Consider the following 18,118-nt stretch of genomic DNA (forward strand, 5'->3'; position numbering starts at 1 on the left):
TTAATGAACGGGATAATTTAAAAATAAAAAATTACAAATACTAAACTAAAATCAGGTAATTTTCGGGATTATCGGGTATCCCGAGCGAGTATCGGGATACCCCATACCCGCACAACCAAAAATATGATTACCCGATCCCGACCCGTTACCCGTTACCCGTTTCCGTCGGGTGTGCGGGTATCCAATACCCGCTACCCGTTTCGACATCCCTAGATAAAATAACTCATCAATTTGGTAGTATGTCACATTTATCTTAACGAAACATAACATGACTAGGGATGTCAATCGATCCTAACCCGCTTATTTTACCGGGTTGTTCGAGTCGGCCCACAGATTTCGGATTGAATTGACATCCCTAAACATGACTACCAAATAGTATATTATACTATACTACTATCATCTATGTTTGAGAGAAATTTATGGAGTTATTGATAATTCAACAAGTTTTTTTAATCTTAAAGAGGTGTCATGGATCATAATTCATTGAAGAAACAACATGTTGGAGATAGAGTAAATCGTGGGATAAAATATAAAGTTTTGGTTAAATTATGGTCGTCTCATAAAAATCAATCAAGAAATTTATAAAATCAAACTTTTTTTTTTCCAAAATAAAAAATATCGATCATCCACATGCATATATTGTTGATGTTTTGTCAACAAAACGACATCATGAATAACACGACATTGTTTAACTCAATGGCAGTTAAAATCCGCGTATAATTTTTCGACTGCCATATTATATACCATACCACCAAAAACATTTGTCATGACAACAAAGTTTTACTCCTTCCGCTTCAAAAAAATATGCACTTTGGGTTAGGCATAAGTTTTAATGCAAAATTAGTAAAGTAAAATAGAGATTGAGAGAAAAAGTAATTAAAGTATTATTAGTGGAGAATGCGTCACACTTCATTAAAGATAAAAGAATTTTTAAAATTAAAAAATGCATATTTATATAAGACGGACTAAAATGATAAAAAAGTTGTGGGAGCAAGAAGATAGTACTCCTCCGTCCCACAAAAGATGTCACACTTTCCTTTTTAGTTTGTCCCACAAAAGATATCACATTTCCTTTTCTGGAAAAAGTTTTTTCTCACATGAATATAAAAATTATATTTTCTTTCTCCATTTAACACTCAAAACAAAACCTTATAAAATCTCATGCCGTCCCACAAGTATGATATCTTTTATAGGACGGAGGAAGTACTATTTTCTCTTTCATAGACTAATAAAAATTTAATCAAACAAACATGATTGTCAACCATTAGGCCCAATAAGATACATATGAATGGAACTTGATAGCCGAATTATCTTTAAGGATATTAAATGGGCTTCAGCCCAAAACAGAAAGAAAAAGGATAGGGATCAAACTAATAAGAAAAAAAGAAAAATGAAAATTACCAGAAATAGAAATTAGAGAAGAAAAACCCTAACCCCTTCTCCAAGCTCCCTCCCTCTCACTCTAAAACCTTGCTCACACTTTCTTCATTTCTCGCTTCTCTCCGCGCATTGTAATTTTCCAATTCGTTTTCTTGATCAAGGTATGCAGATCTACTGCTTCTAATTCGTACTTTTCTGTGTATTAAACGGTTGATTTGTTTCCTCATGGTTTGCGCATGAATTTACTCGTTTGAATTGCTCTGGCGTTGAATGAGTAATCTCTGCTACTTCATTATCGAATTTCAACATCTTAGGGGAGGAATTTCTGGTGCAATTTCATTTGTGAAGTGTGTGTGTGTGTGTGCGTGTGCTCGCCTCTCTTGTATTTTAGTATTGTTACTCATCTGGATTCTGGTGAAATAGCCTCTGAGCGTTGCTTGCTTTCATTTTTTAGCTCGAAATTGAGTTATTTGTTTCCTGGAATTTTTTTATGGTTGCGTATTTTTTTTGTGGTTAATTCGAATGATGAGCCGTTTGAATTGATTGCACATTCTTCTGATCTCTCTTCCACTGGCCAAGAACCCTATTTCAGTGTTTTTCTTGATTTAAGTTGGAATGTTTTCAGTTGAACTTAATAAGAAGGATGGAATGTGAGATTTGGCTTATTATGTTGAGCTGTTCCTGTTCATTTTTGTTGTCATACAGCGTTTGTAGCTCAGGTTAAGACTTCTTAAGTATAGTTTTTGGATTTACGTTTACCGTATATTTCTCATAACTCTCTCCTGAGTTGTTCTCTTCTCCGGGAGCAGCTCACTCGTTTCCTCCAGTGGCTAATCCATTTGATTTACGCAACGTCTAAACTAGCTCATTTCCTCCTTCTATGGACCAGTAGTACTCGGTTTTTAGTAGTAGCGGTGAAAGATCTTTGATTCTTAACCCTGGTTTATTGGCTGCTGGAACCTTGAAATAATGTTTAAAAGTAATGTGGTATTAATTATGACAATTAATTAATCATTGTTATGTAGCTTATATGTAACACAGTCGGCAAAACTTATGGTTTGGTCAGACTCAGATATGAATTTTTGCCTGGATTTGATCATCGCTTATTACATGGAAAATGAATTGATGACGTCTCTCTCTCTAATATGCAGCAGATTAAAAGATGAATTTCAAAAATGTCAATGTACCCAAGATGCCTAGTGGGAGTGGGGCTTCCAAGCTAATTTCGTTTGGGGCTATTGCTGGGCTTAGCATATACGGACTTAGTAACAGTCTCTACAATGTCGAGGGAGGGCACCGTGCCATTGTTTTCAACCGCATCGTGGGGGTGAAGGATAAGGTATTGTTCCCTTAATCTATGTCAGACTTGACTCTAAATGATCTTTTTATAAGATTATACTCCCTATACAAATTTTTAATGCTAGGAAATGATGCCTAGGTGTACTTGCTGTCTCATTTTTTTAAATCTGGATTTGGTTTAATATATCTGGCTTTGTAATGGTGTGGTCTGCTATATCTCCTCCAACCATATAGGAATATTTCTGATTATGTTTTTGTTTTTAATAAATGACTTATAGGTCTATCCTGAAGGGACACACATACTGGCCCCATGGTTCGAGAGGCCAGTAATCTATGATGTCAGGGCACGACCTCATCTAGTGGAGAGCACATCAGGCAGTCGTGATCTTCAGATGGTAATCTTATTCTTGTGTGTGTCTCTAGCGTGTTTATGTTAAGTCTCATTTTTTATTGACATCCACCTGAGCCTTCCTCTCTGCCTGCTTTGTACTCACATAATCTGTTGTGGCTCTGCCGCTCATCACTTCAGCTATAAGCCACCATTGCTTAATATCCCTGTCACTCTGCATCCACCTTCATTTGTTGACAGGATGGAGTGCAAGTGATTGATGAATTTTGTGGCATGTTATTATGCCCTTACTGCATGTTTGGTTCCAAATTTCTATACTTTTGTCCTATTCCTCATTTATCCTCTGACTATGTTTGTTGTCATATCCATGGTGTGCCTAGGATGTCGTTTCACTGTGAGAATCTAACATCCAATTGGTTCTCTATATGCTTGCTCTACAGGTCAAGATTGGTCTTCGAGTTCTCACCCGTCCTGTGGCTGATCAATTGCCAACCATTTACCGAACCCTTGGTGAGAATTACAATGAGAGGGTACTGCCTTCAATTATTCATGAGACTCTGAAAGCTGTGGTTGCCCAATACAATGCTAGCCAGCTTATAACCCAGAGAGAGGTAGAGTAGGCCGATCTCAAATTGAGCAATTGTCCTTTTGTTTATGTAGTACTCCTATTATGCATTCTGTATGCTATATCAGACCCTTTTCTGTGCTAATAGTAATTTGCTTGGTGTAGAATGTAAGTAGGGAAATACGGAAAATCTTAACAGAGAGAGCTGCCAACTTCAACATGGCACTGGACGATGTGTCAATCACTAGCCTAACCTTTGGAAGGGAATTCACTGCTGCCATTGAAGCTAAACAGGTAGCTGCACAAGAAGCCGAGAGGGCCAAATTTGTGGTTGAAAAGGCTGAGCAAGACAAACAAAGTGCTATAATTAGAGCACAGGTAAATGCCTCATTCTAACTGATATTCCTGAGCAATCATACTTATTTTCCGGAATCTTGTTGGTTCAGTATACCACTTTCTACATACAGCCGAGCTTCTGTGGGATTCATTTGAACTTTACCTCATTCTTGTCTCCAGGGAGAAGCTAAGAGTGCTCAATTGATTGGTCAAGCTATTGCCAACAATCCGGCTTTTATCACGCTGAGGAGGATTGAAGCATCCAAGGATATCTCACACACTGTCGCCACTTCAACCAACAAGGTGTACCTGAACTCCGATGAGCTGTTGCTGAACCTTCACGATCTCAACAAAGATCAAAGCGCTAGGAAGTAGACTGCCCTCGAGATGATTGAGCTTCATGTGTGTCCCCACCAGGTCAAGTCGTAGTACAACGGGATGTTCTTTTCTTGTACTCTGCAAATAGCGGATTTTGGAAATATGCTACATTGGTTGATTGCAAATTTCTCGAGAGTCCTGTAATGTTTCGGATACATAATAATTGCTGCATGAATTGATTGAGCGTATTCAGGGCAACGTAAAATCGTCGACATTTCTCCATTTGATGGTATAATTGTTGTTTTGATGCTTAAAATCGTGTATATCATTTGTCTTTCCAGTTTTTGCCAATGTGTTAAATTCATTTTTATGTTTTGCTTTTCAGATAATCGTGTTTTCTTAACTTGGATTTGGAATATCTTCTTCAGTTTGTGACCAAGGATTTTACTCGATCTGAAATTTGAATTTTGAGATAATATAAATCCGAAATGTTCAGATATATCTGAAAATTTGAACCTAAAATTAAAAATCTTTATAATTAAATATTAACAGAGAAAAGGAATAGTTCCAAAATAAATTTGAAAATAAGAAAAAGTTTTATAATCAGTAATGTGTATGTGTGGAATTCAGTCCCAAATTCAACACTCTCTCCGCTTTTGAAAAACAATCCAAAATTTTTATTTTGATCCGAGTACAAAAATTACTCTCAATTACTACTATTTCTGGAAATTTAACTCAAGTTGTGTGGTTGAGTGGCATGAGACTCGTGAGTGTTGGGTGGTGTTCTATCGAAGTTTAGAGATTTTTTGCCTCATCAATAAACCTTACTACTATTTGGGTGCTAAATACAAGTTTGAGCTTTGTTGATTGTGTTGTGAGTGTTGGGTGGTGTTCTATCGAAGTTTAGAGATTTTTTCAGATTTGATGTAATGTTTAAGTATTGAGAATGAAGTTTTTGTAAGGAAAAAGACGGCCTTCAAATTGTAAAAGTCGAGGCCTTTGAAAAAGAAAAAAAAGAGAAAATAAAAAAATGAAATAAAGTTAGAACTTCTCTTGTTTATAAAGATGTAATCTTGTCTAGAAAAGATCACAAGTTTGGAGGAGTGAAAGTGTGGATTGTAATATGTCTATTGTTTGGTTCTTTAGAAGGAAGTTGTAGGAGTGAAGAAATTGACACTCAAATATGTAGTTTTTGAGCTACTACCATATTTATCCTAGCTCATCCTTAGCCCCATTATAACCTCTGAATAAAGACCTTGGACTTTATTGTTAATGCATGATGGGTGTTTTGTAAATGGCTTGGTAGAGTTAAAGATGTTCGATTTGAAATCCACAGGTCTATATGATAAGTATTGCTCGACGAGTCAATGACGACGGTTTGAGTTGTAGGATCTAATGCTTGGACTTACTTTGAAGTGCACCTTGACTTGAAGTTCTAGGTGGATGAGTGATGGTTCTTGAGAGTGAGAAATTTTGATTGGAGATGTTTGGGGGTTGAGATTTTGTCATTCATGTCCCTACTTGATTCGCTTCTATGAAAACTTTTGAAAAACTTTTGTGAGTTGAGCTTTTAACTAAACTCTTACTTTGCTCCTAATTTGTGAAAGGTGTGAATTACTTTTGGATTATATGGATTAATATTAATTTATGATCTTTTTCTACGATGCTTTTTTACATTGAATTATAATTCTGGCTTGTTTTATTATTCAATCATGACTTTTAGCTAATGTCTCTTTAACTTGGTTAAAAGGTGGAAACGTAGATAAAGAGTTTGAGATTTGTATTGTGTTCAGCATATGAATCTTGGATAAGTTAATTTACGTGTCGTTACAATAATTGTTGGACATTTACCACGCTTCCGTAGGAATGTTCAATTGATTTTGTAAATGAATCATGTACGTTGGAAATTAGAAGTTGGATTAGAGCTTACTATGCTTCTGTATAAGTGATAATCCGATGAGTACGAATTTGATCTTAGTGTTCAGCAAGGTTAAATTCAAGCATCTATAAACATATTCAGTGTAAGTAGAATGAACGAGATTATTACAACTTTCATTAGATTAATTTTTAATCCATAGGTTATTTGATCCATTAAGTTAATTCACATATGGAGCATATTAGGAGCAATGTTCTCAATCTCTTGGTTATATTTTGTGTTGTCAATTTATTTCTTCATTTATTTTTGTTTCAATTTAGTTTCTCTTTTTTAAAATTCCAAAATTTACTTGCTTTCGAATTAGATAACCATACGCCTACCTGTGATTCGACACCCTAAGTGTATACTTGCAGGTAAGTTGTAATTTTAGAGTTATTATTTTAAACTTGATATCTTGTGTGGACTGAATTAGATACTCGAAAATTACACATTATCTCTCTTACTTTATTCTTTTTTCACTTTAACTATTTATAATTTTTTTTTTAAAATGAGTGTAGAAAATGAAATGATTATATTATTGTGGAATGGAGGAATTTGTAATTAATATATATAGTACTATCTGTTAGTCTATGCGCGTAGCATGTAACAAGCAGTGATAAATTTGTCGATCCCAAAATATAATAATGAATTTTTCTTTGAATTGTTGTTGTCATGAGAATGTGCAACTGCTACTACTATTGATTATCGATAACTCGGTTATTGTGCAAATCACACAGAGCATATGTCTCTATGATATGATATATCACACTGAAAAAGCAAGTAAACCACACTTCAAAATTTAGATGTAACACACTTAATAATCTAACATGATTTTGCATGCAATACCCTCTAATCAAGGGCAGACGCGGTAAATAACGAGGGACTTAAGCCTCTACCAATTATTAAGCACACAAAAGCAAATTAAATTAGGCATATTGTTCTATAATATCTCGAAACTTTCAAAAAAATGGTTTTTAGCCATGAACGTTCAACTTGGCAAATAATATCACGAACTTTATCCGTGACTGTTATTTCCCACCGCAACAAATTCATGCTACATTAACATAACATGTATGTTGAGTTCGTATACATCTATAATGACAAAATCATGAATCCTAAATCGCGAACCCTAATCAGCATCCATGTCATTTTAATGTAGTATGAATCTGTCGCGATGTGTGAAATAATAATCATAGATAAAGTTCGTGATATTATTTGTCAATTTGAAAGTTCATCAGAAAAAACAAATTTATTGACAGTTACATGACACTAGGGACCAATATCCCGTTAAATTATAACTCGATCTCATAACCACAGGGCTCCGGCTTTCTTGAGCAAGGGCCGGAGTTCCTCTGCGACGAGGGTCGCGATGACCCTCTCCGTCCCGCCGAACCACCGCCCTGCGACAAACACCGCCGGCAACTGGAGCATCACCCCGGCCTCGGCCAGGTGGTGCCCCAGGTCGTCGACGTGCGCCTCTTCCAGCTCGCGCAAGGTGGGGTCCGGCCCCACGCACTGGAGGAGGCGCCTCACGACGAAGGTCATGCAGCAGCCGCGGCGCGCGACCACCACCACCGCCTTCTCCTCCACCATGGTCCTGAGCTCCGCCGGAGAGAGACGCCTTAGCATTTTTTTTTCTTGAATTTCGTGAGATTTCAAATTGAGGATGATTGAGATCTTTGTTATTTCTTGTTTTGTTATGTACTACAACTATAATAAATTGGATAAATGGTCCCATTTATGTTATATCAATTTACATTCACACTCTTCAGAAATTATATTAAATTTTTTACCTGCAAAGGTACAAATTGCAACGATAAGTAAAATTTTAACCTATTTTTTTCTCTTTTCTTTGATTCAATAATGTGTATCTGTGGAATTCAGTCTAATGCAATAAATCTATTTTGAAAATTGAACAAGCCCAAATTCGATACTCTCTCTGTTTTTGAAAAACAATCCAAAATATCTATTTTGGTTCGGCTACAAAAATTACTCTCAATTTATATTTATGGAAATTTAACTCAAGGGTGTGGACTGGTCGAGTGGTATGAGAATCGTCTATCCTTAATCAAAATGGCCAAAGGATTATCCCTGCCTTTGGATATGGAGTAGTCTTAAATCTTAGGCCAGTGTCCCACTTCTCGAGGTGTCTACAAATCAGCACGGAAAATAATCACTAGACCTGCCAGTGGTTACCCTTGGTAATTAAAAAAATATTCACGGAAATTTCATCATCCCTTTTTTTCTCTTTTTTATTATGTTTCATCAATTTTTGTCTTTATCTTTCCCATTTTACTAATTGAATAATTAAATATGTATTATCCACGAATGTGACTATTTTTTTTGGACGATATAAATATTATTTTTTTATAAAATTTCAAAAATAGAATGTGATCATGTAACGATGCAATGGACTAAAATATCCCCCAATTCATGAAGGACATTTTCATACATTTCCACATCAATAAATACTCATACTCTAGTAAAACATCAAAAAATCACATATTTTTTTTGTGTGTATATGTACGTTAATAGGTTATTTATTAATTTTGATTGTATATTTTGCAATTTTTTTTTATTTTATCATAGCGCTTTCAAACCTAACATTTAAACATGCAATGGGATGGTGGGAGCTATATAGTAATTAATGAATCTAAGAAAAATACATTCCTCCAACCGTCCACTATCATATCTTAATCTTTCAAAACTCGATGAATTTATTATAACCTTAACAAGTAGTGATAAATTTGTTGATCCCAAAATAAGATAATATAATGAATTTTCCATTGTATCGTTGTTGTCATGAGAATATGCAACTTCTACTATTGTCGATAACTCGGTTATTGTGCAAATCATAGAGCAGATATATCACACTGAAAAAACGAATATACCACACTGAGAAAATGAGTAAACCACACTGAAAAAAATTAGGTGTAACATACTTACTTAATAATTTAACATGATTTTGCATGCAAGACCCTCTAATCAAGGGCGGACGGAGTAAATAACGTGGGACTTAAGCCCCTACCAATTATTAAGTACTCGAAAGCAAATTAAATTAGGGATATTGACCCTTAATATCATGGGCTTTTCAAAAATATTGTTTTTTCCCATGAACTTTCAACTTGGCAAATAATATCACAAACTTTATCTGCGACTGTTATTTCCTACCACAACAGACTCATGCTACATTAACATGACATGGATGTTGAGTTCGTATACATCTATAATGACGAATGACGAACGTGAATCCTAAATCGCGAACCCAACTCAGCATCCATGTCATTTTAACGTAGCTGGAATCTGTCGCGGTGTGAAATAACAATCACAGTGAAATTTGTGATATTATTTGTCAAATTGAAAGTTCATGAGAAAAAACAAATTTACTGAAAGTTCCATGACATTAGAGACCACATCCTGTTAAATAGAAATAACAACCACATGGATTCCAGCTACATCTATAATGACGAAATCGTGAATCCTAAATCGCGAACCCAACTCAGCTTCCCATGTCATTTTAGTGTAGCTGGAATCCATCGTGGGAAATAACAACCACAAATAAAGTACATGATATTATTTGTCAAATAGAAAGTTCATGAGAAAAAACAAATTTATTGACAGTTACATGACACTAGGGAGCAATATCCCGTTAAATTATAACTCGATCTCACAACCACAGGGCTCCGGCTTTCTTGAGCAAGGGCCGGAGTTCCTCCGCGACGAGGGTCGCGATGACCCTCTCCGTCCCGCCGAACCACCGCCCTGCGACGAACACCGCCGGCAACTGGAGCATCACCCCGGCCTCGGCCAGGTGGTGCCCCAGGTCGTCGACGTGCGCCTCCTCCAGCTCACGCACGGCGGGGTCCGCCCCCACGTACTGGAGGAGGCGCCTCACGACGAAGGTCATGCAGCAGCCGCGGCGCGCGACCACCACCACTGCCTTCTCCTCCACCATGGTCCTCAGCTCCGCCGTGGAGAGACGCTTTAGCATTTTAATTTCTTGAATTTCGTGAGATTTCAAATTGAGGCTGATTGAGATCGTTATTATTTCTTGTTTTGTTATATACTACTATAAATGGTCCCATATATTATAATAAATTTGATAAATGGTCCCATATATTATATCATAACATTCAATTTTAGTACTATTTGTCCCACCTTTTAGCTAACTCGTTTATGAGATCTAGGGTTCGTCTTATTTATTGTAAATACACATTCGAACATGCATGTATTATTTCATAAGAATTCTATTTTGGAATAAACTCTATTTAGAAATATAAATTCATGATTCTAACTTAGGACCATTTATAAATAATAATAATAATAATAATAATAATAATAATAATAATAATAATAATAATAACAAATTGAAAAAATGATCCGTGAACAATATAGGATGCATATTTACAGTATTTCGTGAAAATAAATGCATTCAAGGTGGTTGGACAAAATTTTAATTCATTTGAGGTATCTTCTCACATTTTCTTCCTCAATTTGCTTTTTTCAGTCTCAAGGGCACTAGTAACATTTTCTTTTTATCACCTTCTCAATGGGTTGTGCCTTCTATCCGCAAATCATCAAATGCATTTCATTGCCTTAGCAAATCATTAATTCGACGTGTTGGATAAAATCCGCAAAAAATCGACAAACATGTTGCAAATATACATCATATATTGTATAGGGAATGTGATCAAATGAAAACTCTAAATATTGTACAAACTCAAAACTATGATCTGGACCATTAAAAAATGTCAACAAATCACAAAAAATCATCAACATGAAAATGTCAATAGAATTTCAACGGTAGTCAATGATTGATGCTGTGTTGATAACTTGATATTGTGTTGACATTAAAATCTTGAAAATTTACACTGTGTTGATATTGTATTGAAACAGTATTGAAACTGTATTGAGGAGTTTTAAGTTTGTACAATATAAAAATTTGCATTTTATCACTACCCTATTGTATAGATACCATTTTTGCAGTTAGTTTACTTTACAAGTTAGGTCAAGAAAATAATTTTTAAATAAAATTTACATGTGTTTTTTGCAAGATAATTTCTGATGGGTCCTCAAAACAACATCGTCCGCTTGCAAGTTATAATTTTTAATGGACCCTCAAAACAATATCAGCCTCGAGCATTTGTCATATAATAATAAAACAACAAAACAAACAATTATCAAAAATTTATATTATACTCTAAATATAATTATAATACTACATAACTCTATCTTAACTTTTCATATCTAGTCGTCCAATAAGTTTTTTCTTTAATAAGAATTGAGACACTTTTAGTGGAATAAAGAGAGTATATATAATTATTTTTCTTTTGTAAAAGTAGGTATGTAGATAATAGATTGATTGGATGGTTGCATCTATGTATCATTTAAATTCGATTCACAATGTTAGTTCAATGGTATTTACTATATTTACAACTGAAAAAGTTGTCCTACATAGAGCAAAGTTTCAAGGCTTGTGGGTTATAAATGCAACTGCAACAAACAAAGGCCTATAAAAAAATAGGTAAAAATACATTTATTTATCAAAATTAATGTCATATAAAGTCACTTTCGAAGTCTTTTAATAGGTTGGTCATTTATTAAATGTTGAAGATCGTGGATAATATACTTGTGTACCTCAGCATTAATTATAATCCCATAATGATTTAATTTAAAGCCAAAAAATATATTTTTGAAAATCACATACCACGTGTTTTGAATAATCAACAATAATAATCATTTTAGACAAAATTTTAATAAAAAATTCGTGACAATCTAATTTTAGTTTAAATAATTATAAAAATCAAGAATTGTAGTGGTATAAAATTCTGGAGCCAATAATTATGAATGAACACGATTTGTGTGTGTCAGTAAACGAAGTGATGGTAGTAGGGTCACGCTTTACTTGACTTAATTTATTAGTAGTAATTTATTTGGGAAATTTATATTTTCAACTTCCTCAATTTACTATACTATATTTATATTTATACGGATAGATAAATTAATTGTTTCTTGGATATGTGTAAATTAACAATAATTGTTAAAGTTGCGGATCTAAAAAACGGAACTCATATGATCAAACATATTTCGATGTAGTAGTTCGTTTCAAGCTAGCACCAACCTTCAACCTGTTTTTCGAATCCTACATGAGGAAAAACTATGTGTCAATTAAACTAAATATGTATGAATATTGTAAATTTATTAAACAATTTCATTATTTGTGTCCATAAACTAAATATGAAAACTTTAATAACCAGATTAACAAGCTCGTATTTATTGTTGAAACATCGTTCCCAATCCAAAAATAAATAACTGATAAAAAAACAAGAAGGGTTGCAACGGAGCTGGAACTGTCATGTGGTTAGAAGTGAAGCTAACATGGATTGTTGCACCGATTAATGGAATTTAACGACGACATCCATGTGACCTACGATACGAAATGAGTTTTTGTTTATACTTATTATGTGGTGTGAAGTTGTGATCGATCAATGCATTCTAACAACTCCACTTTCAAGATTATAACTTAGTTTTATTGAGTTGTTGAGAATTCAATTCGAATTTAAATGAATTCTCACTGTATGAGTTCAATACCCTATAAATGTCAAGTTTCATGTTTCTAAATTAACTAGTGTATAAAATATTACACATTTATATAATTAAATTTGCTTAATTTTGTTTGAATATTCAAACCAAATATAGGAAGTCTTCTGATCATTCTATTAGTTTGCTCCTTTTGTTTGTGTCTTTTCATAATCATATGTACTATATATATGTCAGATACTTGAAATATGTGCATATGTCTTTTCCATTCTTGCATATTAATATTATCCCAAAAATTCCATTTATAAGCATCTCAAATTAATTTATCTGTAGAGTATTAATACCAAAACCACTATTGCTCGATTGATTCACACATGTGACAACTTTCCTCCACTCACATGAACTCAACTAAAATTATTTAAATATGTCGTACCAAGAAGTGCGGATTAATTGATACTCCCTCCGTCCCGTTTTAGCAGTCTCATTAACTTTTCTGCACTCATTTTGTAAAAATGATAATAAATAGTTAAAGTGGAGAAATAATAAAGTAAAAAAGAGAATAATATAGAAAAGTGTCTTATCTACATTATTCTCTATTTTATTTTATTATTTCTCTACTTTAACTATTTATTATCATTTTTACAAAACGAGGACAGAAAAGTCAATGGGACTGCTAAAGCGGGACGAAGGGAGTAATATATTGCCCCTTATTATAGACTGGGATTCGATTTCTCTTGGGTGTGTTTATGCAGTGACGGATTCAGGTAGGGTTGTCGTTGACTCCATATAGCGGCAACTCCTCTCCAACCTAAGATTTCAATTTCGAACTTCGTCCGCCATGTATTACTAAATCACCATCACACAAACAAAAAGGTTCATTTTGTTGTACTTCCTTCGTCCCACAAAAGGTATCACACTTTCCTTTTTAATTTGTCCCACAAAAGATGTCACATTTTCTTTTTTGAAAAAGTTCTCTCTCACATGAATATAAAAATTATATTTTCTCTCCTCATTTAACACACAAAACAAAACCTTTTAAAATCTCGTGCCGTCCCACAAATGTAACATCTTTTGTGAGACGGAGGGAGTACCATTTAACCATTTCTATGATCATAAATTGTGAATAAAGGCCATATACTAAATTTGTCTTTATTCCTAAAATTTGCAACCAACATCAATCAATACGTGTAGGTCTATTGATAATTACCTGACACAGATAAGATTTTAATCAATGTAAATTAAATTTACTAACGACGCCGTACTGGAAAGTGTTTATTGTGTACTTAATACTTTACACCCAGAAAATTTAATGTAAACCCAAATCAGCTGTCACATTTTATAATGATAGATTACTATTCATTTTTCCCTCTTATTTATTTATTTGTCTAGTCTGGAAATAGTTAAACCCAAAACGTTTTAACTATTTTACATATTAAAAATATGCTGAATAAATGGTTTAAATTATTATGATATAGTATTATTATGCATATTAATAAAAAAAGATTGTGGAGAACATATGGTACTAGCATTTACAGTTATCAGCAATTTTATCCCAATTGTAGGTTTGTAAAGTTAAATGCTTTTCACAGAGGAAATATGATAGTATGGTCCTATATTTGGGTGATTAAATGTTTATGTAACTTCCCTATCGCATTAAATGTCTTCGTATATAAAAAATAAAAATAAAAATAAAAATGTCACATGGTGATTTAGTTAGTAAAGTGCCCCTATCATAACTGTAAATTAATGTATTTAAATCTCAGTAATACCCATTTATTTTGCTAGTAGCTGCGAGATATATTACGCATTTATTTTATTTTATTTTTTTAAATTTAATATAGTCGAGGTAGAGGTGGCGCTGTTGGTGGAAACACTCCCTATCGCGATGCTGAAGAAATAAGAACCCTAAACATATTATTTGATTCTAACTCTAAAAGAATAGAGTGAACTACAAAAATAGTCACTGGACTATGCGTTTATCTCGCCAATGAACCCTGGACTTTAAAAATATCCCCAGACAACCCTAAACTAAGCGTTTATCTCGAAAATGGTCATTTTTCACTGTTTCGTGACGAAAATCTCTTTTAGGGAGTTTTGGAGGGTTTGGGCAATTTGGTCTTTTTGCATTTTAAATCTGATATTATTTCAGTTATGTACTTAATCTGATATTATTTCAAAATTATCATTTTTCTTCCTTTTGTCATCCTTCACTTTGTTTTTTTATTTCAATATTAGATTTAATTTTATAAAATTAAATTTTAAATTTCGATTTTTAAATATCAATAAATTTTTTTAATTATTAAAATTACTATTAAATAATAAATTAATAGTTTTAATCAATATTTGATAGTGTCTAATATTAAATCAATAAGGTATGACGACACCTTAGATTTAATCAATATTTAATAGTTTCAATCATAAATAGATAATATAACACGATTTATTCCGAAATAAATATGCATCTAATGTATAGGAGACCGTTAGTTTTTAACGGAACAGTAAGTACAGGACCAAAATCGTCAAATTGTCATATGTTCAGGACCAAAAAATCCAAAAGATAATCTTTAGGACAAAAAACGTACTCCCTCCGTCCGCGAATAAGAGTCTCGTTTTTCCATTTTAGTCAGTCCGCGAATAGGAGTCCCGGTTCACTTTTACTATAAATATTAATAGGGTCCCACATTCCACTAACTCATTCAACTTACATTTCATTTAAAACTAATATATACAAGTGAGACTCATATTCCACTAACTTTTTTCCATCAACATTTTTAATATTTCTTAAAACTCGTGTCACCGTAAAATGAGACTCCTAATAATGGGCGGAGAGTAATATGTTCAGCACCAATTTTGGCCGTTATTCTATTTTGATAATAGGTTAAATTGATTATGTGAAATAACTCAATATAAACATGTGATAACTTTTAATAATCCAATGGGCCTAAGCCTGCACATTTGAGCCCAATAAGATTCTAAATTCAGCGATGTGACTTTTTATTTTTTAATTAGAGCGAAAGAGGCGAAAATTGCAAGAAAAAAAAAGGTTTTAAAAAAATGAAATTCACAGATTCGCCGGTGATCGAGCTGAGCGTGCACGACACGCGCCTCTCGTTCCAGCAGGACAACGGCTCGATGCACGTCGGCACCTCCGTGTGGCCCTGCTCCCTCGTCCTCGTCAAGTTCGCCGAGCGCTGGAGCCCGCTCACCTGCTCCGCCGCCGCCGAGAACCCCTACGCCGCCCTCCTCAACTTCGCCGGCCGCCGCGGCGTCGAGATCGGCGCCGGCTGCGGCGTCGCCGCCATGGGGCTGTACGCGCTCGGCCTCCGCGACGTCGTGGCGACGGACATCGCCCCCGTGATGCCGGCGCTGCGGCACAACCTCAAGCGGAACAAGCCGGCGCTGAGGAAAGCGCTGAGGACCGCGCAGCTCTACTGGGGGAACGAGGAGCAGACGAATTCACTGAAGCCGCCGTTCGATCTCGTGGTGGCGACGGACGTCGTGTACCTGGAGGAGACCGTGGCGCCGCTGATCGGCGCGATGGAGCGCCTCGTGGCGGACGACGGCGTCGTTTTGCTAGGGTACCAATTGAGGTCGCCCGAGGCGCACGAGATGTTTTGGGAGATGTGCCGCGGCGTTTTTGATGTGGAGAAGATCCCGCACGAGCATTTGCATCCGGATTATGCGTATGAGGAGGCTGATGTTTACGTTTTCAGGAAGAAGAGGAAGTGAACAGATCGTCGAATTCGAGATTCCGGTGAGATTTCGTTTGATTTTACTCTCCAATTAGGTTTATGCGAAAATGTGCGGTGTGATTAGATTAGGTTAGGGTTTAATTGAAAAATTAATGTGTTTAGACTTCGATTACATATTTGCACAGCAAAATTTTGTGATCTTATTGAGATTTCTTGTTGATGATATTTTGAATTAACATAAACACAGAAAGCTTGCTAAGATGCATATTGATTATTAGGATTTAGGCATACATAGGCCAGCAGGATCGAGTAATCGAGTTCGTTTTGTGTTAATTTGTTGCTTCGACTATCTTAAATTCGATATGTGATGTTTGGGGCTAATGCAAGATGATAACTGTGTTGAATTCTCTGATTCTGTGGCACTGGTTTGGTTGTTGATTTGGATGATTTGGAGAAGATGAGTGGAATGTGGAGGACTGAACATACTGTTTTCGTGTAGTTTGATACTGCGAAAGACCGATAGAACAACTTTATGTGGCTTTGAGTTACCTATAGCTTGGCAATTTTGGCATTGCAGCTACTTTTTTTCGAGCTAAAGACGAGTATCTGAGTCAGATGTTGAGCTTTGAGGTTCGTCTTCCAGCATTGTGTGTGTGGAAAGGTTTTCAGATGCTCAGCGCGTCAATATTGAGAGAATCAGATTCGTAGTTCATCTGATCACATCAGAGCTTGACGAAAGGGTAGTTGAATGGGATTTATATGTTGGTTTGCCAAATCAGCGAGGGGTTTGTAGTTGAAACGAATGCCAACGACAATTGGATTCAGAGTGGTCTTGCAGCAACTTCGTGTCGAGCTAAAGATGAACATCTGAGTCAGAAGGCTAGAAACCGGACATTTTTTGTGTGGAGCTCTGGGGTTCGTCTTCCAGTATTAAGATGCCTCAGTCAAAACCATAGTTCGTCTGATAACATCAGAGCTAGTGAAGAAAAGGTGGTCGAATTGGTTTTAACGAATAGAAGAGTCTCTGGTGAGCAATGAAGTGTTGGTTTACCAAATCAGCAAGGCGTTTGTAGTTGAAACAAATGCCAACGACAATGCGATTGGGAGTGGTCTTGATGCCACCTGCCATGCATCAGATCGTCGTTATGGAAGAATGGATCCAGTCTTGGAGCCATGTTTCCCCTTCGAGGGCCAATCTCCATCCGGCCCGAGATTTTAGTAGGCTTTCGATAGAGGGATGCCTGAGATAGAGCATGTCTTGATATTCATATGCATCTTTTTTGTTTGATGAAATGAAACATGATTTTGATGTTCGGTGTAGTGTGCTGATGAATGATGTTATTGAAACAGGGTACAACGAAGATGTTCTCGTCTTGCCAACTGAGTTGGGCTTCATTGTCCGTTTCCGATTGAGTTGGCTGGAGATTTGATACTTTTCAGGTAAGAGGTATGCTTACAAATTTTAGTGCAGAATTCATGAAATGTGACTTTACTTGAATGTAATTCACTCTTCATTATGTGAAGTGTTATTTCATGATTTCATTATTTATGTATGAATAACGAAACCTCTTATCTTCTCATATCTTTTCATTATTTATTTCCTAAATTATATAGTTTGTCATAGTAACAAAAATCATTATTTTTTTTATAATTTGGCGTAGTATATAATTCGTTATACTATGTTGTAATTTAATTAATGGTGAATAAATTAAAAATATGATTTT

The 18,118-nt window shown here is 35.1% G+C and overlaps 4 protein-coding genes across 5 annotated transcripts; 2 read left to right on the forward strand and 2 right to left on the reverse strand.

Annotated features, from left to right (window-relative positions):
- Positions 1–1,407: 1,407 nt before the first annotated feature.
- Positions 1,408–4,592, forward strand: LOC125193884 (prohibitin-1, mitochondrial-like). 2 transcript variants are annotated; one of them, XM_048091819.1, is made up of 6 exons: positions 1,408–1,541; positions 2,532–2,719; positions 2,958–3,074; positions 3,469–3,639; positions 3,759–3,971; positions 4,110–4,592. In XM_048091819.1, exons 2-6 carry the CDS (start codon positions 2,543–2,545, stop codon positions 4,302–4,304), a joined length of 873 nt encoding a protein of 290 aa, XP_047947776.1. In that variant the 5' UTR covers positions 1,408–1,541; positions 2,532–2,542; the 3' UTR covers positions 4,305–4,592. The 2 variants fall into 2 exon arrangements, with proteins under 2 accessions (XP_047947776.1, XP_047947777.1); XM_048091820.1 differs by having other exon boundaries at positions 2,535–2,719.
- Positions 4,593–7,467: 2,875 nt separating this feature from the next.
- LOC125195592 (glutaredoxin-C9-like) lies at positions 7,468–7,755 on the reverse strand. The gene has a single exon (XM_048093726.1). The coding sequence runs from the start codon at positions 7,753–7,755 to the stop codon at positions 7,468–7,470; it is 288 nt and encodes a 95-aa protein (XP_047949683.1).
- Positions 7,756–9,829: 2,074 nt separating this feature from the next.
- On the reverse strand, positions 9,830–10,153 carry LOC125195593 (glutaredoxin-C9-like). Its single transcript, XM_048093727.1, has one exon. It carries the CDS (start codon positions 10,151–10,153, stop codon positions 9,830–9,832), a length of 324 nt encoding a protein of 107 aa, XP_047949684.1.
- Positions 10,154–15,718: 5,565 nt separating this feature from the next.
- LOC125192642 (protein N-lysine methyltransferase METTL21D) lies at positions 15,719–17,974 on the forward strand. Its single transcript, XM_048090266.1, has 2 exons — positions 15,719–16,456; positions 17,745–17,974. Exon 1 carries the CDS (start codon positions 15,757–15,759, stop codon positions 16,429–16,431), a length of 675 nt encoding a protein of 224 aa, XP_047946223.1. The 5' UTR covers positions 15,719–15,756; the 3' UTR covers positions 16,432–16,456; positions 17,745–17,974.
- Positions 17,975–18,118: the final 144 nt, after the last annotated feature.

The sequence above is a fragment of the Salvia hispanica genome, chromosome 6 (assembly GCF_023119035.1).
Source record: "Salvia hispanica cultivar TCC Black 2014 chromosome 6, UniMelb_Shisp_WGS_1.0, whole genome shotgun sequence".
NCBI classification, from domain to species: Eukaryota; Viridiplantae; Streptophyta; class Magnoliopsida; order Lamiales; family Lamiaceae; genus Salvia; species Salvia hispanica.

Excerpts from the sequence above, each read along its gene's own strand:
- LOC125193884 (XM_048091819.1), top strand. The coding sequence starts at position 2,543 with ATGAATTTCAAAAATGTCAATGTACCCAAGATGCCTAGTGGGAGTGGG. Across the intron at positions 2,720-2,957 it reads TCGTGGGGGTGAAGGATAAG|GTCTATCCTGAAGGGACACA; the intron begins GTATTGTTCCCT and ends AATGACTTATAG. Across the intron at positions 3,972-4,109 it reads GTGCTATAATTAGAGCACAG|GGAGAAGCTAAGAGTGCTCA; the intron begins GTAAATGCCTCA and ends TCTTGTCTCCAG.
- LOC125195592 (XM_048093726.1), bottom strand. The coding sequence starts at position 7,755 with ATGGTGGAGGAGAAGGCGGTGGTGGTGGTCGCGCGCCGCGGCTGCTGC.
- LOC125195593 (XM_048093727.1), bottom strand. The coding sequence starts at position 10,153 with ATGCTAAAGCGTCTCTCCACGGCGGAGCTGAGGACCATGGTGGAGGAG.
- LOC125192642 (XM_048090266.1), top strand. The coding sequence starts at position 15,757 with ATGAAATTCACAGATTCGCCGGTGATCGAGCTGAGCGTGCACGACACG.